Source organism: Physeter macrocephalus, chromosome 20 (genome assembly GCF_002837175.3).
Source record: "Physeter macrocephalus isolate SW-GA chromosome 20, ASM283717v5, whole genome shotgun sequence".
In the NCBI taxonomy this organism is placed as follows: Eukaryota; Metazoa; Chordata; class Mammalia; order Artiodactyla; family Physeteridae; genus Physeter; species Physeter macrocephalus.
In genome coordinates this window covers 26,249,066-26,276,646 of record NC_041233.1, presented here as the reverse complement: position 1 = coordinate 26,276,646, position 27,581 = coordinate 26,249,066, and the positions used below count along the sequence as shown (strand labels likewise).

The following is a 27,581-nucleotide window of genomic DNA, read 5'->3' as shown; positions in this document are numbered from 1 at the left end:
ATGACAAATGCTAGATTCTTTCCTTTTACTGGCCTGTCTTCATAATGAGCTGGCTCTCTAGCATCTTCCAACAGTGAATAATTGCTTTGAGTATCATTATGATTTAAATGTTTGATGGGTTTCTACTAACTGCAGTTATTTTTATTATTCATGCTCAAATTGTCCCATTTTTGATAAGTGGGAGCCTCTTCAAGATGTGTTCTGGGTCTTTTCGATAGGATCCTAATGGTCTTTGAAGCTACTGGGGCTTTTTTACATTCTTCAAGTCCCAGGCCTGCCCCTCCTCACGCTGCACCCTCCACCCCAACCCCTGCCCTCTGGGCAATTATTTTTTTTCTCAGAAGACTAAGACCATGTGTTATAAACATCCTCAATTTACAGTTTTCCTCATCTCCAAAATGGAGATAATCATGGTGCCTGTTTCTTAGGGTAGTTAAGAAGATTAAATGAGTTAATAATTGCAAAGCACTTGGAACAGTGCCTAGCACACAGTAAGTGCTACATAAGTATTTGTTACATAAATGAGTAACGTTCCCTCCCCATCACTCACCTGCGCTCACGTTTCTCAGTCACTCCACCCTTTCCCCCTTCCCTCCAGTCTCCCAGCACGATGAGTATAACCTCCCTTCCCAGGCTGCCTGAGCATATCGGTCACTCAGCTCACAGAACACATGGTGCCCAATTCCTCAATGAATTCATTCCTTTGGGGACAACGGAAACTCTTCACCCATATTCCACCCGCAGAGCCTGAGAAGCTCTGCAAATACACGTTCCAATCTACAGACGCAGATTTCTAGCTTGGAACATCTCTTCCAAACCCCTGGTAAGCTAGCACAACTGCCAGCCTCCTAGTGTGAGAGCAGCCAGCGTTGACTTCAACTTCCTAACAAGTTGACAAACCCTCACACAGCCAAGTTTCCTTCCACCCCAAGATTTCCGAAGCCCCGGAATGTGTGTGGCTGCCCAGACCACACAGGCTCTGGATTTCCAGGTGTGCCCTTTCCACTGGACTACAGCTCTCTGCAGACGCTGAATACCACAGGCCTGGAATGGTAGGGACCTCCTGGGCCTTCTCATTCAGGTTCAAAATGGTCTGAGCCAGCAGACTCCGGTCACATAAAGGAAAGAGTAGGCACCAAAAAAGGGGTTAAATCTAAAAGAAAGGTGGCAAAGGACAGGCAGCCTGCAGGGATTTCTTAGACCTGAAGCCTGTTTGTGTCTGCAGCAAATGCCCGCGTCAGAGGGTGCCCAGCATGCTTGCTTTGCAGGAGACTGGAATCTTGGGGAAGTGTTGTTTAACTGCCATCATGGCGTTCCCTATTGACCTCTGTGGCCTGGGAAGAGGAAGCAGGAGCAAAACAGGCTGGGGAAATGCCTGCCAAATCTTCAGATCAGCTTATACCCTCCTCTTTTTTGTAAAGCCCATTCCCTACCTCTGTCCCTGCTAACCGCAATCCTGACCCTCTTTCATGACCAGCTGCAGAAAGGAAAGAAAATCCCTTGGCTCCAAAATGACATCCAGAGAACCGAAGACAAGCCTCAAGAATGCTTACCCGTCTGCCAAGAAGCTGCTGCCGAAGGTGGAGGAGGAGGGGGAGGCTGAGGATTACTGTACCCCCGGAGCCTTCGAGCTGGAGCGTCTCTTCTGGAAGGGCGGTCCCCAGTACACGCATGTCAACGAGGTCTGGCCCAAGCTCTACATCGGCGATGAGTAAGTGGCGAGGCCCAGCCTCACCTTTGGCAGCCAGCCCTCCCCAGGGCACAGCCCTCGCCACCTTCCTGCCATGAGCTCTTGCTTTTTAGGTTGGTTCTGAGAGAACTCTATTAGTTAGGGCTGGGTTTATTTTCCTATCACAGAAAACTCAGAAAAGGGGCTTAAGCAAGATGGAGATTCGTTTCTCTCTCACATAAAAGAAGTGCAGAGGAAGGTGAGCTGGGGCTGGCATAGTGACTCCAGGGTCACCAGGGGCTCAGGCTCCCAGGCTCCCAGGCTTGGGCTCCACCATCCCCAGGGTGTGGTTTCTTCCTTCAGGGTTGCTTCAAGGTCTGACAATGCTAGCAGGGCTCCTGCCATCAACCGCAGGATCCAGACCACTGGAAGGCTGCAGGCAAGGAAGAGAAAAAGGACATCTTCCTGAAGGGAAGTCCCACCCAAGACTTCCCCTGCCCTTAGCTGCAAAGGAAGCTGGGAAATGTAGTCTTTTATTTTAGATGGGGATAAGACCAGCAAGAATAAAGTCAGTTCTCAGGTGGGTGGCATAAGAGCACATCACCATATGTGTCAGGAAGCATGGGAGACCTAGCAAAGTTCAGGTCACTGTCCCCTCCTCTAGATTTTTATAGTCACCGTTCCCCACTCTTCAATTAGGAAGTGCCTACTGTAAATAATAATAATAATAATTATACTTATCCTTTATTGAATACTATGTGCCAGGCACTGTGCTAAGCATCTTGCATGCATGACCTCACTTTATTTTCACTACAGCCCAATGAGAGGTCATCTAATTACTCCCATTTTAAAGACAAGGAAACTGAGGCACAGAGCAGTTAAGTAACTGGCCCAAGGTCCACAGCTCAGTAAGTGGCTGAGAGCTGGGATTCAGATGCAGTTTTGCCTAACCCAGAAGTTTTCATCCTGACTAGCACTCCTGCTCCTCCCTCCATCCCCCAGGATTCCAGCTCTCTGAGATGGTGCAGAACCACTGCATGTGTGATTTTTAATAAACACCTTGCTGCTTAAAAACCTAGAGATAGGGCTTCCCTGGTGGCGCAGTGGTTGAGAGTCCGCTTGCCGATGCAGGGTACGCGGGTTCGTGCCCCGGTCTGGGACGATCCCACATGCCGCGGAGCGGCTGGGCCCGTGAGCCATGGCCGCTGGGCCCGCGCGTCTGGAGCCTGTGCTCCGCAATGGGAGAGGCCACAACAGTGAGAGGCCCGCATAAAGCAAAAAAAAAAAAAACAACCTAGAGATAACTGTCTAGTCATGGGAAATCCAGGGGCAGAACCCCTTTTCTTTTTTTTTCTTAATATTTTTAAATGGAAAAAGTTATAAAAATTATATGCCCTTTTACACTAAATTAAACTAAATAGAGGGTTATAAAAACCAACCGCATAATCTCCCTTTGTCCTCTCTTAACTCTGCCCTGAGTAACCAGCATTAAGCTCATTTTATGTATGTTATTGCAAACACAAGGAAATATATGCATACATTTAAAGGATTTTTATTTCTTTTAAATAATTTTTAGCAGAAAAAGGAATTATACTCTTCTGTAATTTCAATATTCCTTAGTATAGCTGTACCATAATTTATCCAATCATTTCTCAGTTGTGAACATTGGGGAACGTGGGTTCCCCTAAATAGGGACTCTATTGTTTACTTTTTTTTTTTTTTTGGGCCTCCCTCTGTTGTGGCCTCTCCCATTGCGGAGCACAGGCTCCGGACGCGCAGGCTCAGCGGCCAGGGCTCACGGGCCCAGCCGCTCCGCGGCACAAGGGATCCTCCCAGACCGGGGCGCGAACCCGATTCCCCTGCATCGGAAGGCGGACGCGCAACCACTGCGCCACCAGGGAAGCCCCTATTGTTTACTTTTTAAAAAACAATAGCTTTACTGAGATATAACTTGCATTCCATAAAATTCACCCTTTTAGACTGTACAATTCGGTGGTTTTATTATATTCACAGAGTTGAACCACCATCTAATTTCAAAGCATTTTCATCACCTCAAAAGGAAACCCTGAACCCATTAAGTAATCACTCTCAATTCCCCATATTCCCCCAGCCTTAGGCAGCCAACAATCTGCTCTGTTTCTATGTATTTACCTATCCTGGACATTTCAGATAAATGGAATAATAATAAATGGCCTATTGTGACTGGCTTCTTACACTTAGCATACTGTTTTCAAGGTTCATCCAAGCTGTAGTGTGTATCAGTGTTTTATTCTTTTTTATTGCCAAATAATCTCTGTACTATTTTTGCAACTTTTCTGTAAGTCTAAAATTAGTTCAAAATAAAAAAGGCATGCATACACTTTGACCTCAAATATCACTTTCAGAAATGTGACTTACAGAAATAAGAGTACCAATACACAAGGAAATATGTACAACAATGTTTCTCATTGTTTGAAGTAACAAAAAAGGGGGGGGGAATCTGAATCTCTTATCTTTTAATAATAAAATATTACATAAACGTAGTAACTATATTGTTTTCCTATTTTAAAAGTAATGTAGGCTTCCCTGGTGGCGCAGTGGTTGCGCGTCCGCCTGCCAATGCAGGGGAACCGGGTTCGCGCCCCGGTCTGGGAGGATCCCACGTGCCGCGGAGCGGCTGGGCCCGTGAGCCATGGCCGCTGGGCCTGCGCGTCCGGAGCCTGTGCTCCGCGACGGGAGAGGCCACAACAGAGGGAGGCCCGCCTACCACAAAAAAAAAAAAAAAAAGTAATGTAAACTCATTGTATAAATATAGACCTCTTAGCTTCCCTATTTGTAACAGGTTAGCAAGAGAACCTTCCTCATAGGGTTGTATGGATTGATATATGTCAAATATTAGTGCAGTGCCTAGTACAGAGTAAGCACTCAAAAAGTTTAGCTATAATAATAAAATAGTGATTAATGTAAGGAAGAAAACTTTTAAATATCTCAAAACAATCACCCAAGTCCATCACGCCAAGCCACGCCTACTAAGACTGCAGTACATTTCCTCCTACACTTTCTACATGATACATTTGGTTTTACATTCTTTTTGTATAGTTGTGACAATATTGATTATTCATTTTATCTTGTCTCTTTTCCACATAGCGTCATTCATAAACTTTTCCCTTATTACTTACTTCTCATATATTTCATTATAACAGTCACTATAATTACATATGTATTATATCAGATGGATAGAAGATCATTTATTTAACCACCTTCCCTACCATTGGACATATCAGTCACTTTCATGTTCTCACTTTTATAAATAATGCTGCAGTGGACAACTTTGTGCATAAACTTATTTTTAATATTTAGGATTATTTCCTGAGATCTGACCCTACAAATGGTATAAATAGGGGAAGGAGGATTAAGATTTTAAGATTTATACTGTCTCTGTGTCTTTCTCTGTGCTGTTCCCTTTGCCTAAAATGCCCTTCCCTTCACCTCATCTCCATGTCCAGATTCTATGCATTCTTCAAAGTCCACCCAAGTCACTTCTGCCATGAAGTTAGCTTTCCCAATCCCCATGGTGAGAAGTAAGTTTTTTCTCTCTGTATATTACATACTACATTTACCTTTCCTACAGCTTATAATAGCAACAATAGCCAAATTATATTGGATTCTTACCATGTGCCGTGCCCTGTGCTAGGCATCATTGAAAGCCCCCAACAACTCTATGAAGGAGGTACCATTATCTCTCCCATTTAAAAAATGAGCAAACCAAGGCTCATGGAGTTCATCCATTTAGTCAATCAGTATTTACTGGGCACCTTGCTAGGAGCTTTGGGGGATACAAAGAGGAAACTGAGGTTCAGAGAAATTAAGTGACCAGCCCAAGGGTACACCACCAGGCAGTGGCAGTATATATTCTCAAACCAGGATCAAGAAAATGTGGTCAGTCAGATAAAGAAGCTGTTTTCCAGCTGAGGAGAAGAGATGTGTAGAAATGTAACAGGGAACAGAAAGAGAAATAGGTAGTGGGTTGGAAGGAGCATGGGGTTTGAGTCTTGGCTCTGCCATTTACCAGTGTGTGATTTTGGACAAGTTATTTTACCTCTCTTCCTCTTCTATGGCAACAGTAACAAGGCTTATCTCACAGGTGAAGATTAAATGAATTAAAACAAGTGAAGTGCTAGAGTAGTAGCTGCCACATAGTAAACGCTCAGTAAGTGCTTGGTATTATGGATCTGAGAAAGCATCACAGGAGAGGTGAATTCTAAGCTTGGCTTTGGAAGATGGGTAGGATTTCAACAGAATTCTAGGCTGAGGGAACAGGGTGAGAAAAGGCATGGAGGTGCGAACAAACAGGGTGATTCATCTGGAACATTGGGGATGAATGCAGTAGAGAGTGTGCTTCCAGAGGGTCCGAGATTAAGCCAAGTTTGACTACTGTGTGATTAGCTTAGACTTAGCTGTGCTGTGATGACAGGTATCCCCAACATCTTGTTGGCCTACCAGAACGGTGGTTTACTTCTCCCTCATGTGACATGTCCATGGTCTCTCCACTCGACTCCAGGACTCAGGACTCAGCCCCTCTCTGGGATATTGTCAGGCTCCCGGCAGAGAGAAAAGAGAGACATGGCAAACCACAGACTGACTCGGAAGTGACACAAGACACTGATGCCCACATTTCACCAGCCAAAGCAAGTCCATGCCAAAGCCTCATGACAATGGGGCAGGAAAGTGTAACACACCCCTCCGGATGGGCAGCAAACACTCCAAACGGTAACACACAAGGTACCACAGCCACAGTTGTCTCCAGGTGCAGAGGCTTTGGGTAGGTCCTTTCACCTTTCTGGGCCTCTACAGATGGTTACTGAGAGGATTCAAAGAAATAATGGAATGGGAAAGCATTTTGTAAATTATGAAGTAACAGACAAATGCAAATGTTGTTATTATTGCTACTTAGTGAGAAAGAAACTTGGGAAGGTAGGTCAGGGCCAAGGGACTTTATTCAGGAAGCCACTGAGTGTATGAGCAGGATACAAATGGCCTAGCGTAATAGAGTGACAGACAATAGGGTTTGACGCAATAAGATACGCTTACTTCCTTGACATCTGACCATAAGTTTGCTTCCTTCAAGCAAGGGAATGTTACTGCCCTTTTGATTCAATCCAGCTCTGCCTAATTGAGCCCCCAAACAAACACACACGCACAGTCTAGGCAGGCTCCACAGTCAGTGTGTGTGACCTGCGTGCACAGCCCAGGAGAGGACCAAGGTCAGCACCCACCTGACCTTGTCCCCATCTCTGCTCAGGGTCCCTCCTTGACACCCACTTAACAAGGTTAACGAGACTCACAGATGCTTACTGAGAAAGAAGTTATTTCCACTGTCAATGCAACCACACCAAGGTTACAGCCTGGCTGAAAGCAGGCACAGCTGCCCGTGTCTCTCCGTCTCTTTGTAGGTATTGCCCAGAGCAGTGAAACGCTCATACTGGCTCCTCATGCACGAAGCCTCAGTTTTAATTTGACATTTGCATTTAGGTTGAGTTTTTCCATTCCCTAAAGCGCCTAAGATTCTTAAAAGCCAAGGATCTGAAAGTTAAGGTGGTTAGGATCCAGGAGTGAGAATGGGTGTCCTGAGGCAGCCAGAGCCACTGGCTGCTCCTGAAGTCTAGACCAACGATGCCTGGGACCTGCTGGGCACCAGACTGACCCCCAAGAAGCAGCTCACTCTTTCCCCACTCCTCTCTCCTCAAGCACAGAATGGCTGGGCATCTGCTCTGGAGCCACAACGTCTGGGTCAAATTACTGGTTCCCATGTGGCCTTGGGCAAGTCACTCAAGCTTTCTGAACTTCAATTTCTTCACCTAGAAGATGTGGATTCAATGGGTTAATACATCTGATTCTCAGCACAGTTCCTGGCACAGCCACTGTGTGTGAACTATTAGAGATCAGACAGCTTCTGGAAATCCAACTCACAGTGTGAGACGGAGGTAAAGAACAGTCATTACACTTTGCCACTCAGCGTCCCTCTACTAAGGGCAGCCTTGGGACAGAAAACACCCCTGGTCAAATTTCTCCCAGGAGATGCTATCATGAACCCAAGTCCAGATTGAAAGGAAGGAAGTCCCTCTTAATCGGCCTTCTCCAGCCTACTCCCTCCAGAGATGCTGTCCCGGCCTTCTAGGGACCCGGGTGGCCTAAGGCCTGAGGGGGCAGTACCACATCAAAGCCCTACACGCCTGTGGGTTTCAGAACATCTAAAGCATTTTCTCAATCTCAGCTTATCCCAAGGGGATCACCAAATGGGATGCCCGGTGACTCCAAGTGTCTGTTGCTCACCAGCCTGAGGAGAGCAGAGATGTCCCCCCCATCCTCCCACACCATCACCACAGCCTGGCGAGAAGAGGCCACTGACAGGAGAGGGATGTGGCTGGTGTGAAATGTGCTGGGTCAGCGGCGGGGGGTCAGTGCAGGCCAGGCAGCTACCTTTTGGTGGCCTCGTGGGGAAGTCTTCCTCGGGAGAGGGATGTGGCTGGTGTGAAATGTGCTGGGTCAGTGCAGGCCAGGCAGCTACCTTTTGGTGGCCTCGTGGGGAAGTCTTCCTCCTCAAGGGCTCAAGGCACAGCCACCCATTTCCCACAACTTGGTAGGGGGTCTGAATCTGCAAGTGGGAACCTTGGGGACAGTGTGGTGTACAGCGAGCGAAAGCCCTCCAGCAGGATTCGGGGCAGAGAGTTCAAGCCTCCAGTGTGGGTGGCCATTCCGTGTGGCCTTTGGCAAAACATCTTATTGTTCTGGGACTCAGTTTCTTTATTTGTAAAATAAAGGGATGATTTCCAAGGTCCCTTCCAGCTCTAAAGTAAAATTCTTTAAGAAATGTCTTATTAAATAAATTAGGCTTTATTAGGCTCAAGCACATACTTGTTTTATTACTTTTAAGTCATACAAATTAGATTCAAATTAGGTTAACCAAGGGTTGCCCTCCAGAGAGCCAGGGACCGGCATTGATGATGAGATAAGAATAATTCATCACCTCTTATCAATCAGCAGTCCCTAAATGGGTGCTTCAGAAGTGCTTGAGGATGCTTGAAAGCACTAAATTTCTGTAATTTAAATATTCTCACTTTAATCTCATTCACTTCTTCCATTTTCTGAGCAAATTCTTTTTTTTTCCTGTCTTGTTTCTCCCCAGTAGTCAGCAGCGGGGGAAATATCCTGGCTACCATCAAAGAGATTGTAAAGTCCCAGGCAGGACAGGCTCCCCATAGTAAGGCTTGGCTGCAACAGGATAATTGAGAAATCTCTCTTCCCTCTCACGATAGAGGCAGCCCTATAAGCCAACACCAAGGCTCTGCGAAGCTGCTCTGCTTCTGCTTGAATGGTGCGAGCCCTATTTTTATTATACAGTCGCCTCCAGGGTCTGGCTTTTGGTGTCATCGACAGCCAGCAGCCCCTCCCTATAAAGCCTGACTCTTCAAATGCCTGGGCCAGCTCCACCCAGCCTGAGCTCACTTGCCAGGGGTCTCTCCAGCTCACCGTTTCTGCTTTTCTGCTCCCAACCAGACCGACAGCCTCTGAAGCCAGTAGCAGCTCTGGGGCTGGCCTGTAGTCGAAGAGGCTGGAGAGTGAGGTGAAGGCAAATCAATGGCTGAGACGGTCCTCAGCTCAAGAGAGGACGTCTCACTGGTGCACCTGGACAGCTGCAATCTCTCCCCCCAGTAAAGAAAGAACTAATTCAGCCTTGAGGCACCAAGTAGAGCTAAAACTTGACCTGCTTCTCCAGGATGGGCAGCAAAAACACAGCCAAGGTTGACAATTTAACATGCTGAATGTCACCTGGAAGAACTAGAAAACCTGGACTCTGAGCCTCCAGGTACCGAAGGCGACTAAGGTACAACTGGGCACCAGTCATGGGCAAGGTGGCCAGGGTGAGACGTGGTGGCCCTGGCCCGGCTAGGCCTTCTCATGCTGGGTGACAGCTTTTCACCCAGCTATGTCAACCATTTCCTTTCATGGTTAGCCAAATGCCTAGTCTAGTGATTAGTACAACACCATTTCTTGAAACCAGGCTTCCCATGCATTGTCCTTCTCCTCTTAGCCTCCATCCTTGGAGGTCTAGAGCCTAGGAGGGTGGGGAAGATGATGGAGAGATTTCTAAGGAGTTAAAAACACTGAGAACACCTTATGTCTTTGCAACAGTCTCTCCTGAGAACTAAGGATAGAACATCAATAAAAATCATGGTATATATTTATCCACTAAGTGAATATATGTTATGTTCATTACTGAAAATTTACAAAGCACAGACAAAAAGAATATTAAAATTCCCTATAATTCCATTACCCAGAGATAACCACTGATAACACTTTGTCGTGCATCTTCCTATTGTTTGCCCCCCACCCCGGAATTTATCTTTTAACCTTTTAAAGAAACTTGAATAGCTCATCATTCAACTTTACAAGAATCTTGTAAGGAAAGTACTGCCAATGTAATTGGTTCTATTTAACAAATAAAGAAAACTGAGGGTCCCAGAGGGTCATTGTTTTGGTACATGCAGCAGTTTAAGCTTACAAACTACACCTGTGAGCCCTGTGCTTTCTGCAGAGCCTCACAGCCAAACAGCTCCATCATCAGCAAGTAACAAGAACACGCAAAAAACCAGACAGCCAGTGAATTTCACTTTCATATCAGGTGAATTGAGGGAGATCAAAAGCTAGAAGTGTGCCTGCTGTTTTAAAATTCACTTGCAAGGAGTAGGTGTGGTCAAGACTCCAGAGAAGGAGAAAGTCACCATCAGGGTCATGCCCACGAACTGATGTGCCACCACAAGTGTCACACGCATCAGAATAAATAAGGTGCCAGATTACAGGATGTGGGTCGTGGGCGAACAGGAGTGCATGATTAGGTGCGGGAACTCAGTGGGTCCTCACAGACGTGAGGGTACGGAGAACTGCCCAAGCTTTAGTGGACTTCCGTCAATGCCCAGTGCAGAATCCTGGCAACACGGAAGCAGCTGGTTCCCCACTGCAAGGCAGCTGGTGGATGGCTTGTACAGACGCGTACTTGCATGTCCCTCCTCCTCTCTGTGAGAGCACACATCTGTGGGAAATGGACTTCTGGGCAGGGGCTGAAGTATGTAGGCTGGGAATCAGGAGGGCCCCCAAGGGGTCCGAAAAAGTGGAATGCCAAGAGCTCTGCCCAGGGAGACTGCTCTTACTTGCCACTCCTCAACGTGGAGGGTATGCTGGTTAAAGCAAGTTTCCTGGAGGAACTCTGAGGGGCTGAAAGGAGGCTGGGCCAGGCCAGAGAAGGAGGAAGGGAGGGAAGGTCCCTGAGGAAGAAAGTCCCTTCCTTGGCCCTCCAACCCAGATTCAGAATCCAGAGCGAGGCCAGAGGTTCACGGGCAGGGAGAAGAGCTAAAGAGATCTGGGTCAAAAACAGGGATGTGGGGCTTCCCTGGTGGCGCAGTGGTTGAGAATCCGCCTGCCAATGCAGGGGACACGGGTTCGAGCTCTGGTCGGGGAAGATCCCACATGCCGCGGAACAACTAAGTCTGTGCGCCACAACTACTGAGCCTGCGCTCTAGAGCCCATGAGCCACAACTACTGAAGCCCGCGTGCCTAGAGCCCGTGCTCCGCAACAAAAGAAGTCTCTGCTCGCCTCAACTAGAGAAAGCCCGCGTGCAGCAACGAAGACCCAATGCAGCCAAAAATAAATAAATAAAATAAACTTTAAAAAATGCTTCCAAAAAAAAGTTTACAATATATCACCATGCAAAGTTTTGGAAACTGTATATATAGTATTGTAACCCCTACCCCAACCTTTATATGAAATATACAAATCTATTCATGGAAAAACAACTGGAAGTTTTTTTTTTTAACATCTTTATTGGAGTATAATTGCTTTACAATGGTGTGTTAGTTTCTGCTTACAACTGGAAGATCTTATATCAAAAGGCAAATAGGGGCTTCCCTGGTGGCACAGTGGTTGAGAGTCCGCCTGCCGATGCAGGGGACACGGGTTCGTGCCCCGGTCCGGGAAGATCCCACATGCTGCGGAGCGGCTGGGCCCATGAGCCATGGCCGCTGAGCCTGTGCGTCCGGAGCGGAGCCTGGGCGTCCGGAGCCTGTGCTTTGCAACGGGAGAGGCCACAGCAGTGAGAGGCCCGCATACCGCAAAAAAAAAAAAAAAAAAAAGGCAAATAGTCTTTGTCTCTAGGGAGTAGAAATACAGGTGTTTTTGTGTGTGGGGGGGAGGGAATATGTTTTCCACATTCTGCATAGAACATGTGTTATTTTTGTAATTAGATGACATTATTTTTATTTTTTTAATATCTTTATTAGAGTGTAATTGCTTTACATTGTTGTGTTAGTTTCTGCTGTATCACAAAGTGAATCAGCTATATGTATACTTATATCCCCATATCCCCTCCCTCTTGCGTCTCCCTCCCACCCTCCCTATCCCACCCCTCTAGGTGGTCACAAAGCACCGAGCTGATCTCCCTGTGCTATGAGGCTGCTTCCCACTAGCTAACTATTTTACATTTGGTAGTGTGTATATGTCCATGCCACTCTCTCACATCATCCCAGCTTACCCTTTCCCACCCCTGTGTCCTCAATAGGTTACTTACACCTAAGATTTTTCTTAAACAACCCGAAACTGTTGTTTAGCCTCCTGAATCACCTAAATCCTAGAAGTAACTTCTTAACCCTGCTTTTCTTCTGAGCTTTTCTCCTTCAGCAGAGGCACATTTCTTAGTCTTTCCCACATATCTTAGCAGGTAGCCCTGAAAGTTAAGAAAATTAAACAACGCAGCACCAAGCAGCACCCTCCGACCCCACCCCACTCCCAGTGATAGATGAGCTAGGTGTCTGGGCCAACTGGGGATCTACCTCCAAAACAGCCACTGTCTACTGAGAGTCACTCTGTGTATTTGCAAATCCCCATCCTGCCGTGGATACTACCCAGAGCCCTCAACTGGACTCTAAGTAAACCAAGATGGGGGAAATCTCCAGAGGGGTGTGTGAGGACACCACCTCCCCTTCTGGGCCCAGGTAGCCACAGAGCCCAAAAACCTGCAATGGGCTTCAGGATACCCACCAGGTCTAATCCTCCGCATGAGCCCCTTTCTCTCCCTCAGACACAGTCAAAACCAGCTCTGGTGGGGCGGCACGGTAAATGTAGAGGTGTCATGCAATGAGTCTTGTTGCATATATACCCTGATCCTTGACCCCCAAAGCAGCAAAGTGCAAACTGTTACTGCCATTTGATTATGTTGAAACCCAGCTGCGGAACCCAGCGAGACCAGTCTTTATGGTGGGTAGGAACTTCCTGTCAAGGACAGTTAATTTTAATTTTTCCACTGAGCTCAACCTCAAAGTAAGGTTGATTGCTACTCAGCAAGATGGCCTGCATTAGTGGAGGCTTTAATTGAGCGCAGATCTATATCCCCAAAGCATAATGTTTGTTGTATACATACTTTGGGATGAGGAGAAAAATGAAAAACAGACCTTTCTGAGGAAAAATTGAAAGCAGAATGGGTTTCGTAGTCAGGATGGCAGCCCTAAAAGCCAGCTGCGGGGCTTGGTGGAACTCCCCATCTCCCCACGCCTCAGTTCCCATGGGCTGTTTGCACGTTTCTAAAAGCTCAATGCCTGTGTTCAGGTCTCCCTCTCCCAAACACTGGACTCCACTGTGGTTCCTCTCATGACCAATAAAAAGCCCCAGGAAACCAGCGATACACGAGGGGCCCTGGGCCGAGGGACCATGGCTTGTGTTTCTACTTCATGGAGCCTCCCCGCCCAGGGTGTTGATCCATGTTGGCATCCAATATGCTCACTTCTGTCCACATCCTTTTACCAGTGGCCTTGAGATGAGTCCTCAGATGGAACGCATTGCCACTTTTAGCCTCTTACTGTTATAGTTCCAGACCCTTGTCTGGAAGGGTCACCTCTTCCCTGAGCTGTAGATCTGGGCTTTGTGCTGTTGAGGGAGATGTCATCTCGAAGCTCAGATGGGATCACCCTCCTCAAACACCATCAAAAGCTCTCCTTGACCCCCAAATGCAGATCCTGACATCCAAGCGCTCCATGGTCAAATCTCACACTCCCTCTCCAGACCTTTCTCATCTCTCCTCTCATATGCTATGCTCTGGCCAAACCAGTCCCCTCCTCCCTGCCCCCATTCCCAATCCATCAGCAAGTCTGCTGTAGCTTAGTCCAGCCACCTTCCTCTCTTGGCTGTATAACTGTGACAGCCTCCAAGAGAGCTCCCGCTTCTATTTTTTTGTTCCTCTCCAACCCATCTCCATGCATCAGCCAGACTGATCTTTAAAAAAGTAAACAATGCTCAGCCCTTCCTTAAACTCCTCTGTGGCATGTGGCATACCACATTACTTAAGAGTAAAATCCAAACTCTTCCCTATGGTCTACAGGGCCCACCGTGAACCAGCCCCCCTTTTCAGCTTCCCCTTGTACCACTACCACCCTTGCTATTACAGCCACACTAGTCTCCCTTCTGTTCTTAGCATTTGCTGTTGCCTCTGCCTGGATGAAACACTCTCCCTCCAACTCCTCCCCTGCCTAGGCCCTTATCACACCTCAGTCTTAGCTTAAATGCCGCCTCCCCGCAGGGGCCTTCCCTGACTACCTTACCAAAAACAGGACCACCGTCACTCTACACAGCTCTTACTGCTGTCTGAAATTATTTATCCACTGATTTGCTTTCCCCATCAGAATCTAAGCTTCCCGAGGGACCTAGACTGACCTGCTTATTGCTGCATCATCAGTACCCAGGACAGTGCTTGGCACACAGCAGATTCTAAATCATTACACTGGGGATAAATGATTGGTTACAGGAAACAATAAACATTTCCTGGAAGGCCTTCATCACCTCCAGCCTCCATCCCTTAGGTTGTGCTATTTCTTTGGCTGGGGCGTGCCCTTGCGTCACTCTTCCCCTCCAGCACCAAGTGCTGACACTGTAGTAAGGCAGGCTCAAAGCCCTCTCTCCAATAAAGTACCCCCTGGCCCTTCTAAGCCAAAATAACTCCTGCTTCCTTTGCCCCATGTTCCAAGGCCACCTACTTGAACGTGACTTTTACTCTTTGTTCCTGGAAATTCTTGGCTTCAAGAACTTCCTAAAGTCAATTCCAGTAACAGACGGCTCAAACAGCTCTCCTCTTCAGAACAGTGCTTTGCCCAAGTAGACAATGATTCACTTACCAAAGCAAAGGTTTTGCACTGTGTTCACCAATCTCTTGGAACATCAAGATTAAGAATTTTGCCAGATCCCAATCAAACCGTCACACGTAATGACCCATCTTTTTTTTTTTTTTTTCAAGTTTTTGTTTTTGTTTTATTTGGGGGAGGGCACAACACACTGGCTTGCGGGATCTTAGTTCCTCCGCAAAGGGATGGAACCCATGCCCCCTGCAATGGAAGGGTGGAGTCCTAACTACTGGACCGTCAGGGAATTCCCTGAATGACCCATCTTAAACCATTCATTTGAGCCTCAACCTCCAAACACTGTAAACATCCAGAGGGTTCAGAGGAGGGGCCCGCTTTAAAGAGTCTCCCCGAGGCTCTATGAAGGTGGCCCTCTCCCTTACATTCAGCTTTGCCTGATGAACAGGTTATTCTGATGGCCTTAGAGGGGATCTGGCAGCTGACAGTCCACTCCCGCGGACCACTGGAGTCTCAGCTCTTCTGTATTTGGTGAATGAAAGAATGAATGGACAAAAGAACAGGGCACAGTGGCCAAGGGGTAAGAGCAGGGCTTGGACTAGGGAAGTCCTTCATTTCAACAGCTAGGCCTTATTTTGGAAGCCGGAATCGAGAGCAGAAACCCGTGGGCTGCACCCGACTTTTCCCCAGATCCAGGCCAAGGCTCCGCGCAGCCGACCAGCCTCTTTCCCTCGCACCCAGGGCGACGGCGCTGGACCGCTACAGGCTGCAGAAGGCAGGCTTCACGCACGTGCTGAACGCGGCCCACGGCCGCTGGAACGTAGACACCGGGCCCGACTACTACCGCGACATGGCCATCGAGTACCACGGCGTCCAGGCCGACGACCTGCCCACCTTCGACCTCAGCGTCTTCTTCTACCCAGCGGCCGCTTTCATTGATGCTGCTCTCCGCTACGATCACAGTAAGAGACCTTCGGCCCGCGCACGGCCCCGCCCCCCAGCCCTAGGCCACCTCAAGGCCCCGCCCCATCCAGAGGCCCCACCTCCAGCCTGAGGTCCCGCCCCTCAGCCTGGTGGGAAGAGGCATCTGCACACTTTAAGTAAGCTCCTCTTGCAAATCCCGCCCTGCCAGGGTTGCTGGAAATGTCTGTGAGCACCACTGAGCTTGCTGCTGCTGGGGTTTGGCCCTTGGTTGCCGCTATGGGAAATCAGAATCAGGAGGGCTCAGAGGAGAGGCCTTTGGCCTGAATCTGTCTTCCCTAAGGCCCAGCAGCCATCTTTTGAATGCCAGGGGTGGTTGGGAGCCCTCAAAGGTGGGATGCTGCCAAGGTGCTAATTGTGCCTGGGTCCAGACCAGACTAATAGCCAAGGGCCTCGATGCTCAAAAACCCCCAGGGAGCTGACTTGAGTGGGAATCTTGGGGAGACTTCAGATTCTCCTGCCAGCCAACCAAGTTCATACCTGCCTCCCTCATCCTCCCACCCCAGTCATATACAGTCTAGTGAACCCTCCTGTAGAAAGCTGACAACCTATTCTTTCTAAGTGGCAAACTACATTTGAGAATCTGAGTTTTACACTCGTGATGTCCAAGTTTCCCGAAGTTAATTAACCATCTTTTAAATCACAGTGCTAGTCCTCGTACGCAAAATGCAGTTGTAGCGGCCCTAATCCAGGTAAAGTCTACGAGACTATTCTGGAGAGAAGGGCACAGTGTAGGTATGCATCTGGCTGAGCCAATATGCTGTGATTACTGCAGGATGTATCTCAGTGACATTCCACAGAGGACAGAGGGACTTCAACTCCCTGATCTGTGCTCTGACTTCAGCCCCATGTGTCACACCCTTTTATGGGGCCATCACATAATTCAGAGTATACAGTTACTAAAGGCCTTTCTTACCACAAGTGGTTGGGATTACAAGGCTCAGTGACTGACCAACTGGCCTGTTTCAGGAACTGCAACCTGCAGCTGGGCCTAGGCCACGTCTGCTGGACAGTCCCAGAGTTTGTCTTTATTTTGGCTCAGAAGGCTATGACAGAGGGAAGGTATAAAAAAAAAAAAAAAAAAAGCCCACAGAGCTGAAGTTCTTGTCTTAGGGGATACCTCATTTCAAAGTCATCCTTTTTATGAGTCTATTTATGGACCATCTTTTGAGTTAGGCACATTCTGGGTTTCCAAGCAGGATCAAAGAAGCAACTGGACTTTGACTCATCACCATAAGGTGAAATTCGCCTCACAGTATTTGAAGTTAACTGAAAACATATTTGACATGAAAAAACAAAAAGCTACCACCACACGATCCTTCCGATTGTGTTTAATGTGCTCAACTTGCCGTTACTATATCTTCAACCATCCCCTTAATGCAAGGGGCCTGGAAGGCTCTGGAGAAGACAAGGCTGCATTCAAATTCACGCTGCACAACAATGTGATTTCTAAGCCTTGATTTCTCCATCCGGTGATGAAAATATTTACCTTGAAAGGTTATAATGAGGCTCAGCAGTAACCCACAAAAAGCACTTAGCCTAGAACCTGGTGCACAGCAGGCTGTCAGATGCGTTTGATAAAGAGAGGTCTCGCACCACGAAGCACATAACCACACCAGCACGTGCACATCATCATAATAAAGTTTCCAACCCCCAGAGGGGGTAAAAAAAAGGAAAAAAAGACATTCCAACTTTGAACTACAGTGGTATGATACACGCATAGGACAGCCTGCCGGGGTCCTGGCATGCCATTTTAGAGTCTGCCCCCACTGCCGGATTAGGAAAGAATGGGCTTTGGGGTCCTATGTTTAGGCCTGGGCAGATCTCAGAGCATCGATGTGGGGATGTCAGGCTGGTGTGGATCGTGACAGGTAGACCAGGTGGTTGAAAGCACGTAGCCGAGAAAGGGTCGAGAGGGAAAAGCATATCCACAGGTCAGAGGACATGCAGGGAGTGTGGGCCTAGACCAGCTGGCTAGGGCTGGGGAGCAGGACAGGACCCTGTTGCCAGTGGGAGGCCAGACTCCCTTCTCTGTGCCCTTTGTATTTGCATATCTAAAGACTTCCTCAAGCTGAGGGCTCAAACCCCAACCCTTCAGGACCAGGCAGAGGCCATAAATGAATGACGCTGGCTGCGTGTGGCCGTGGGGTGAGGGGAGAGGGTGATTGTGGCTGAGCTGAGAGCCCCATATCCCCTCCCAAGGGAACAGCTGCTACTCAGTCCCAAGCGATGATTGTCTTGTGAGAATCAGTGCCAATGTGGTAGATCTGACTTTTCAGGAAAAGTCTCCAATCTGGATTTTAATGTAAAATTGCTCAAATTTTAAGTGTTGGCAACAAATTGAAAATCTCTTAAAACGCGGCATAGCCCAAACAAAAGAAACCCAGTGGCTGTCAGTCTGTAACCTGTGCCCTGAGTAGTCAGAGTAACAAAAGAAAAAGCTCGTCAGCATTGTCAGAGACTCCATACGTGGAGATGGCATGTGCTCAGCATGTATGGCACAGGCAGGAGGCAGCCTGGACGGGTCTAGTCACGCCCTGGAAAACGACGGGACACTCCTGTAGCATTTTAGGAGCCAGGCGCACTCGTATGTTTCTTATTATACTCTTGATGTAAGAGGTGTTGATGGACAGTGTGGCCAAAAGGCAAAGACATGTCTTTTTCCTCTCTCTGTCTTTCCTGTTCTTCCTTGGCTAGTTTCAGCTTAGTGTATCCCGTTTCCCACAACTGCTCCTCACGGCCAGTCTCCTCCCCTCTTTCTGAAAAGCATCCCTCGTGGTGCTGCAGAGCTGTACGTGTGGTCTCTAATCAGCCACATGGGGCCCATCCCTGTGTCTGCCCTACCCTGATCTGACCCTTCCGAAAGAACTCACCAGGCAACCTCAGACACTCTTGAAAAACCTTAGAGATAATCTAGTCCAGTGTTCTTCCCTGAGAGCTGGGGAAACAGAGACCCAGAGAAGCCAATGTTGTGCTGAGGGTCACAGAGTTAATCAGGGGCCAACGGGCATCACTTCTGTCACTCAGGCCTCACGGAAGAGTCCTTTGTCCTTATTTTGAGCATCTGGGGACTCTGCTGTATAAGAGGTCACCCAATATCATGGAAGGTGACACATTCCAGCTGGTTATAGGATCTAAAACAACTGAACTTGTCCTTCTTCATCAGAAAAAGAAGTACGGACAACATACTGCCTCGGGAGCCCCATTTGGACTGCCTTCACTGCTCCTGGCACAGCATCCTCAGAGCTGAGTTACTGTGGTTTTAATTTAATGAAATCTTCTAAGAAATCCCAGGGCGGATACCATGAGGCTCTAAAGATCAGATTTTAGTATCACCACTCTCCTTTTATTCTTTCTTTTTCTTGAACAAACAGTCCACAGGCTGCTTTGGAAGCCATCTTACAATCTATTATGGATACGGTAGGTTTGAAGAAATAAATGAAGTCTTGTGTTTGAGCAAGAGGCTGTTTCTCCGGCACTTCTGAGCTTTAATCAGACCAGATTTTCAGGGTATTTTAAGGGTATCCTGACCCACTGCAGCACATACAAGCCTGCCCCCTGGCAGTTCTAAAACATGCCATGCATCCTTTTTCTGAGGACTTCCATGTGTGCAGAACTATTTTGGGAGAAGTAGGAACTCTGCTTTTGCAGGTTCCAAGGTAGTGAGTGGGAGACAAACGGCATCCCACACAAACCAAGGAAGTCGGGGGGTGGATGGTGATAACAGGCTTAGCCTATACGTTTGATTTGAGTGACAGAGGCCCACCTTCTGGTTGCCAGTGAAAACGTGCCATGAGGTAAACAGTGGAGGTTCTGGATTTGGCTTTTCTTCATAAGATTGTGGGAATTCACCTTTTAGTGAAGGCCAAGGAGAAATATTTAATTGAAACCATCATTTTTCAAACATAAATCGTGGTCTATCAGTAGGTTGTAAAATCAATTTCGTGGCTTTGACTAGGACTTCTTTAAAAAAAAAAATTGAAAAGATTAGGAAAGAATAGAAGACGTCCGCGTACACTGCATGTAAAAAAAGCACAAATTATTTGTGAAACTCTTGTCTGATACACACATACCTGTGAAGCCCCCTTAACATCTAAGTCCTCTGGCTTCAGTGGCCTGGGCTTGAATCATGGTCCGGCCACTTCCCAGCTGTGTGACTCAGACACATTGCTTCTCTGCACTTTAGCTACCTCCTCGATAAAACAAGGATACTAATTTCATCTACCTCATCAGGTTGTTCTGAGGACTGACTACAACGAACATATAAAGTGCTTGGAAGATATGGGGTAGGCTGAACCCATGTACTTGTTAGCTGTGAATTTTATGATTTGCGGGGGGCGGAGGCGGTTGTCACACAAAAAAGTGTGAAAGCCACTGACCTAGAAAATGCCAAGCCTAACAATGCTCCCTTCGGCTTCCTCTGGTGTGGACCATGCTGTGAACAGGCTGAATGCAGCCTTCCTTGCATGTCTCCCGAACTCTCCTGAGAGCAGGTTTCTCACCAGCCAACGCTGGGCCCCAAAGGGTGGTGCTTAGCAGAGCCACAGAGCAAAGAGGGAGCAGTGCCCTGAGAGTCTGGGGACAGGTCCTCTACCCTAGGACGCCCACCAACTTCACACGGCAGACGGCATTAGTGCTGCTGTCATGAAAGCAAAATTCAGCTGGGAGGAGCTTCTGCTGGAGCGGAGGAACCCCATCCCCTTCCCCCTCTCTCTCCCCTCCCCCTCCTCCCGCTTAACAGACTTCAGGCTCCCTAAAGACTTAATGAACTACAGCTTTCGTCTGTTTCAAGTCTTTAGTCATGACAGAAAGAATTACCCTTTTTGCCAGGGGAGGAAGAAACGCTTTAGTTATCAGCAGAGCTGGCAAGGGGCCAGGCAGCCTCTGGAACAGTCTGTGGGGATTAGAATGCCAGAGGTAGACATTCCACTCCAGGAGGACAGTCATGTCCATGAGCTGGGCCAGCCGCTCCCAAACCCCACCCAGCACTGAAGAAGCCGCCCTGCTTCTTGCCCTCTGGCCTTTCTGACCCAGGTGCACGGAGGGGGGTGGTGGGGAAGGCAGCCACACTCTTGCAGCTCAGCGATGGGGATTGGAGGCCTGCATGGTTAGCCTGTGGAGATTCTCGTGGAAACGAATCGTGATAAAATTAACAGTTCTTTATGGGCGCCTTCTGTGTCAGCACTGTGTGTATGGAAAGGCCACCAGCAGGGTCCTTACCATAGGGCAGGGTGTGCAGGCCTCTCCAGCTGGGGTGGGTGGGGAAAGAGAATCCTGGTGCCTGGTATTGGGACCACTTGCACGGCTCATGCTGCCGCGGTTGCTGACCATCGCCGCTGTCCTGGGCTTGGTCCCATGAGGCAGGTGGGGAGTGGAGGTGAGAGGGTACACGGGGAGCCACGTCCATTCAGAAGTGTTCTTTGCCAAGCTCTTCTCATCTCCCGCTGGTGCTCCATAAACCCAGTGATGTCCATGAGTGTCTCCTTGGTCATCCTTCCAGGCCTCAGGCATAAGAATCAGGAACAGGGACAGCACTGGGGTCACACAGCTCAAGGTGCCCCAGCCAGCCTGACCCCAGCAAAGGGATCCCAGAACCACAGGAGAGGGCCGCCACTGGGATGGCAGTGGTGGCAGTGCTGGGGACAGCCAGAGACGCTAATCTCATTACTTTTTCTGTCCCCAGAGCACAGCAGCAAGTAGCCACCACACAGTAGGGTCTCAATAACAAGTTGCTTTGAACTATTTCTAGAGATGGCACCATCTTTCTGGGTGACCTCTAGCAGTCATTTCACCTCGGCTGTTTCCCCATCTGTAAAGCAGGGATGAGGATAATGAAACCTTGATGGTTGTATTAAGGATGAAATGAAGATAAAACATGTTGAGGTGCTCTGTGAGCTCCAGAGCACCACCAAATGGAGGCGTGAAGGATGGAAAGCTGGTTTTCATGGTGATTTCTCATTCGGCCCGGCTGCTGCCATGATAGTGGTGGATTTCTCATTCGGCCCAGCTGTTGCCATGATAGTGGCGGAAGGGAGCTTTTTTCTTGTGGAGGGCTTTCTGTAGTTGTGTAGTCGTGGCGAGCGGGAGCTACTCTTTGTTGTGGTGCATGGGCTCCTCATTGCGATGGCTTCTCTTGTTGCGGAGCACGGGCTCTAGCCGCATGGGCTTCAGTAGTTGTGGCTCACAGGCTCTAGGGCATGGGCTCAGTAGTTGTGGTGCACCGGCTTAGTTGCCCTGTGGTATGTGGGATCTTCCCAGACCAGGGCTCGAACCCGTGTCTCCTGCATTGGCAGGGGGATTCTTAACCACTGGACCACCAGGGAAGTCCGGTGTGGAGATGCTTCTAGATCTTCCAGTTCTCAAACTTTATGGTCTCAGATTCCCTTCACACTCCTAAAAATTACTGAAGGCCTCAAAGAGCATTTATGTAGGGTAGATCTATCAATATCTACTCTATTAGAAATAAGAACCGACAATTGTAAAAATGTTTATTTATTTAAAACTAATAAAGTGAACCCATTGCATATTAACATATTTTTATGAAAAAAATTATATTTTCCAAAATAAAGTAGGGAGAAGCATGGAATTATTTTACATTTTTGCAAATCTCTTTGATGTTAGGCTTATGAGAATCCAGGCGGGTTTTTTTTTTTTTTTTTTTTTTTTTGTGGTATGCGGGCCTCCCTCTGTTGTGGCCTCTCCCGTTGCGGAGCACAGGCTCCGGACGCGCAGGCCCAGCGGCCATGGCTCACGGGCCCAGCCGCTCCGCGGCATGTGGGATCCTCCCAGACCGGGGCGCGAACCCGGTTCCCCTGCATCGGCAGGCGGACGCACAACCACTGCGCCACCAGGGAAGCCCCAGGCGGGTTTTTATATCTGCTTCTGCATTCAGTCTGTTGTGATATGGTGTCTTGGTGGAAGTATATGGAGAAAATCCAGCCTTACTCAGATATATAGCTGGAGAAGGAAGGGATATGTTAACAGCCTTTTCAGAAAACTGTGGATATTCTTCTTTGATACTACACCAAAACTTGACAAGTGATAGCGTCTTAAAGGTGAGTTGTGATGTGGAATCTGAAACCATATCTATAAACTTCGTACTCTGTTACATGAAAATCCATTGGTCTCTCTTGCATTTTGAATGGATTTTTTACCCGCACATGATTTTGTAACATCTCACATTGGTTATGTGAAAAATCTTGTTCACTAAGTTATGCAGATCTTCCAAATGTTGACACTTTCACTGTACATTGTCAGAAGACACGTTTGTTAATATGACTGCCGATCTTAACAGAAAAATCTTAAGAGTATTGCGAAACTGTCAATCTCACAGTAGAAGTTTTCCAAAATTCTAATTTTTGCTTGAAAGCTTGCATTTTATCACTGGCAACGGATACTCTCAATTGTTTTCTTTGATGTGACAGGCTCACTTTGTTCACCTTCGAGAAAAAGTCTGCCAAATACCCAAGTTTGAATTACCATGTTTCTTCTGTCATTTACTCTTTTAAGTAAAAACGGTGTTTCATGAAACAGTGGCTAATTCAGCTTGCAACTCAATCTCCCACAAGCTTTTCCTTGAGATAACAATCGTACTTCGGTATGCAGCCAGAGTGCTTTATGTACACATCCCATTTCATCACACAGAATATTAAGACGTGTAACCAAGGGCTGAAATTCGATAAAATTAATTTTTACTGCTTCATCAAAGATATTCTTATGGGAAATTGGCTTGTTTTTTCCCCCAAGAGTGCTTGGTGATGAATGCAACGATTACTACTACAGTTCAGTGTCCCCGCCATAATTCACGCTAACGCACCGGCAGTCCTTCCCACCACTGCCTTTGTACCATCAGTGCAAATGTCAAAACAGTGAAAGAGACAAACACCACCATAGTACTATTTTGAAAATAATGTTAACTCCACAGATCCCCTCAGAGTACCTTGGGAACCCCCAGGGTCTTGGCTCATGCTTAGAGAACCGCTGATCTAGATGACAATTTGGTCACCTAAGCTGTAAGAATATTCATCCCCTGGTTATACCACATGACACAATAAAACTATTTTAATTTTTTTTTTTTTTTTTTTGCGGTACGCGGGCCTCTCACTGCTGTGGCCTCTCCCGCTGCGGAGCACAGAATCCGGAAGCGCAGGCCCAGCGGCCACGGCCCACGGGCCCAGCCGCCCCGCGGCACGCGGGATCCCCCCGGACCGGGGCACGAACCCATGCCCCCTGCATCGGCAGGCGGACCCCCAACCACTGCGCCACCAGGGAAGCCCCCAAACTATTTTAATTTTTAAAAAATCTGACCATGTGATTTTTACTGAATTGGCTTTGCTCACAGCTGATCTGAGGTTGCTCCCCCTTTTGACAGTTGAGGACGTCGAGGCACCACAGGCTGAGTGGCTTACCCCACACCCAGGTGGTTAGTAGCAGAACCGATCTCGAACCCAGGACTGCAAGAGACAAGGCCAGGGCTCTGCAGGCTCCTGCGGCCACGTGAATGCTCACAGACTCCACGGCAAGCAGACTGCACCCTCTGTCTCGGCCCCTCAAAGGGCCCTTTGGGACTGTGGGTGCTCTCTCCTTATCCGAGGTCAAATGCAGCAGCACTGCAAATGGTGCAGAAAGCCTGCATTCCTCCACAATCCACCCGCAGCCATGGATGGGATGGAATGCACGCCGTTTAAAGTGGATTATGGTTCATCCATACAGAGGAACTCTGTGCAGCCACAAGAAAAAATAACAAAGAGAGAACTCTTCAGAGACTGATATACAAAGGTCTCCAAGATATACTGTTAAATGGAAGAAGCAAGGTATAGAAAAGTGTGTAAAGCTTGCTACCTTTTGGGCAAGAAAAGAAGAGAAAAAATATGTTTTTGCTATGTATATGCACAGATAATTCTCCGGAAGAAGAAACTGGTAATACTTGTTGCTTTGGGGAACTGAGGAGGTGGGTGCGAGGGAGGCTTGTCAATGCCATCATTTTATACCTTTTGAAATCTGAACCCTAGTGGCTGCCCTATTCAAAATAAGTAAGCATTAAGTAAATATATAATATGAATATATTATAAATATAAATAAATTACAAGTGAGCATTAAAAAAAACTCATAAGGCTCTCCCTTGGAGGTGCTTTGGCAGATAGGAAGCATCAGTTTCAATCCCTCCTCCTCCTCACCGAGGCAACAATAATAACGTCTGTGACTTACTGAACCTTTAATATGTACCAAGCAGTGTACCAAGTTGCTTTGCACCAACTGCCTTCACACCGACCCTAATGAAGAGGATACTAACAGTATCCCCATTGTACAAATGGGGAAGCTGGGGCTCCCAGCCACTCAGTAACCTGCCCAGGGTCCTACAATAGTGGGAGAGTCAGGATCTGAGCTGGCTCTGCGTGAGCCTCACACCTATGCCCCAACCTCCAGGCCACCCTGCCCCCTACAACGCGGGTGTTTCTTCTCCCCACTCCATTGCAGATAAGATCCTGGTTCACTGCGCCATGGGCCGCAGCCGGTCGGCGACTCTCGTCCTGGCCTACCTGATGATCCACAGGAACATGACCCTGGTGGACGCCATCCAACAAGTGGCCAAGAACCGCTGTGTCCTACCCAACCGGGGCTTTCTGAAGCAGCTCCGGGAACTGGACAAGCAACTGGTGCAGCAGAGGCGACAGGCCCGGCGCGGCGGGGACGCTGAGAAGGAGCTGTAAGGCCCCCTCACAGGGCAAGCAGGATACTCGGGAATGAAGGCGGAAGGCTGAAAACAGCTCTGGCCTGTGACTTCCTTTGTCACAGAAAAGGGACGTGAAACCAAAGCTTGACTCCTTCCACACAATCTTAAACTTCCCAGGGGCTGGTGAACAGAAGGGGTAATTCGTAGCGGCCTCCGGTACGACGCCAGCACTTGGCTTCACAGCAAAATGGGGCAGACGGGCTTCCCAGCGGAACTGGCTACAAGTGAGCACGCATGCGCCGTTTTTCTGTTTTTTTTTTTTTTTTTTGGTGGTGGTGGTGGTTTTTTTTTTTGGTAAGACAGGTGCGGAAAAGGATTTAAAGATGTGTAGACATTGTGCTGTGATTAAATATTTGGCTTTGTCTGAAAGTCACATTCTTTAAAAAATAATTTAAAAATATAACTTTATTTTCTAACCACAGAAAAGTGCCTGCGAGAGCTGTTACAGGAGAGTTTGCACCGCTTGTTAGTCAGTCGGCTGTCTTGGGTGGGGGCTGGGCATGGGGAGGGCGCGCATTTCCTTACCGGTGGCTCCTGCATCTTCCTTTCGATGGAATCCCCAGGCTCAGGTCACCATCCGTAGATGCTGCTCTCTGGAAGCGGCAGAGAGCAATTCATCTGGTAGGGGTAGGGAGTGGCGGTCCCCTGCACAGATGCCCCCCGCTTTGGGCTCCCCTACCTTCCTTAGGGAGCCAGGGCTGTTCAGAATCTTAGCCAGAAGCGCCACTACCCAGAAAAATTCAACAAATTCTGGTAAATTTGAACAAGAGTTTGACTTTATAATTTTGGAAGGAGACAACCTTTGGGGGACCGGAACTTGGGGAAGCTTCTTTTGCTTTGATTCTAGTCAAAGCAACATGAGCTTGTTTTCAGTCCCGGCAGAAAGTATTTGCAAATGTGTTTGCCCTGGAATGAGAGAACCAGGCAGCCTGGTGAGCTCAGGTGTGGAGATGCCCCTGCCCGAGAGCTAAGCCAGTCACCATGACGGCGTGATTCTCATTCTTGAGGAGAAAACAGCAGCAGACACCAAGCAGGGAGAGATGGCTTCTAGAACCAGGAACTGGAAACCAGACAGAACCCAGAGAGAGAGAGAGATGCTGATGGAGATGCCATCAGTCCAGGACCAGAAATCAAAACTGCCTGATAAAGCCCTATGGGGAAAACAGGAAAAGGGGCCCACTAGGGGCTCAGCAGCTTTGTAAAGCCACCGGAGGGTCACCCTGTAACCTTAGGGCAGCTGCCCTGCTTTTGTGCCAGAGAGGGGGGCCTGTGGCCTGGGCCCCTGTGGCTGGTAGGGCTTCCTGGGACTGCCTAGTATCTGCTCTGGGATGGTCACCTTGGCCCATAATGGGTCCTCATAATGACTCTGATTTGGGTGTAAGGGGAGCCATATACACAGGCTTTTGGGAAAGAGATGTAGACCAAAAGCGATTCTAGTGGCCCTGAACCAGAGCCCCCCATCCTCTGCTCTGGGATGGTCACCTTGGCCCATAATGGGTCCTCATAATGACTCTGATTTGGGTGTAAGGGGAGCCATATACACAGGCTTTTGGGAAAGAGATATAGACCAAAAGCGATTCTAGTGGCCCCTACCTAGACCTTCCCATCATTGGATCCCAATAGCCCCCTCTAAACTCAGTTATCTCCTAGGTCTGATCTATTACTTATCCAGAAAGAAAGAAACATTTCCATTTTAATAAAATGTTACTTTTATCCATCATAATGAAGTATTTACATTTAAATGAATCCATATGTGGGAAGGACAGGCCCAGTGCTGGTGTTCCTTGGAGTGCACTTTCGGTGTTCTCTCTCCACCTTCCCACACGTTCCCGCCTCTTTGTGGGGCTGTAAGTCCTGCTGAGGAAAGCAGAAGTTGGAGGTCTGGTCTCTTTAAGATGGGAGCCAGGGGTAAGAGAAAGGAGGAACAGAAGTTTTTTGTTTTTTGGGTTTTTTTTGCGGTTCGCGGGCCTCTCACTGCTGTGGCCTCTCCCGTTGAGGAGCACAGGCTCCGGACGTGCAGGCTCAGCGGCCATGGCTCACGGG

The 27,581-nt window shown here is 48.1% G+C and overlaps 1 protein-coding gene across 25 annotated transcripts in view; it reads left to right on the top strand.

Moving 5' to 3' along the window:
* DUSP29 (dual specificity phosphatase 29) overlaps window positions 1-27,581 on the top strand; it is a 186,341-nt gene that overhangs the window by 9,964 nt on the left and 148,796 nt on the right. For 9 of the 25 annotated variants that reach the window (XR_003677524.2, XM_028481293.2, XM_055080844.1 and 6 more), the window contains exons 2-3: window positions 1,478-1,711; window positions 15,566-15,786. Coding sequence is in view for 14 of the 25 variants with exons in the window: in XM_028481293.2 (XP_028337094.1) it covers window positions 1,478-1,711; window positions 15,566-15,786 (455 nt within the window). In the remaining 11 variants the exon portion in view is untranslated. Of the gene's footprint in view, window positions 1-1,033; window positions 1,053-1,477; window positions 1,712-6,209; window positions 6,471-7,401; window positions 8,154-9,205; window positions 11,482-15,565; window positions 15,787-18,971; window positions 19,341-25,282; window positions 26,962-27,581 lie in introns of those variants that run through there. The other 16 variants (XR_008616065.1, XR_003677522.2, XR_008616068.1 and 13 more) reach the window with 11 other exon arrangements.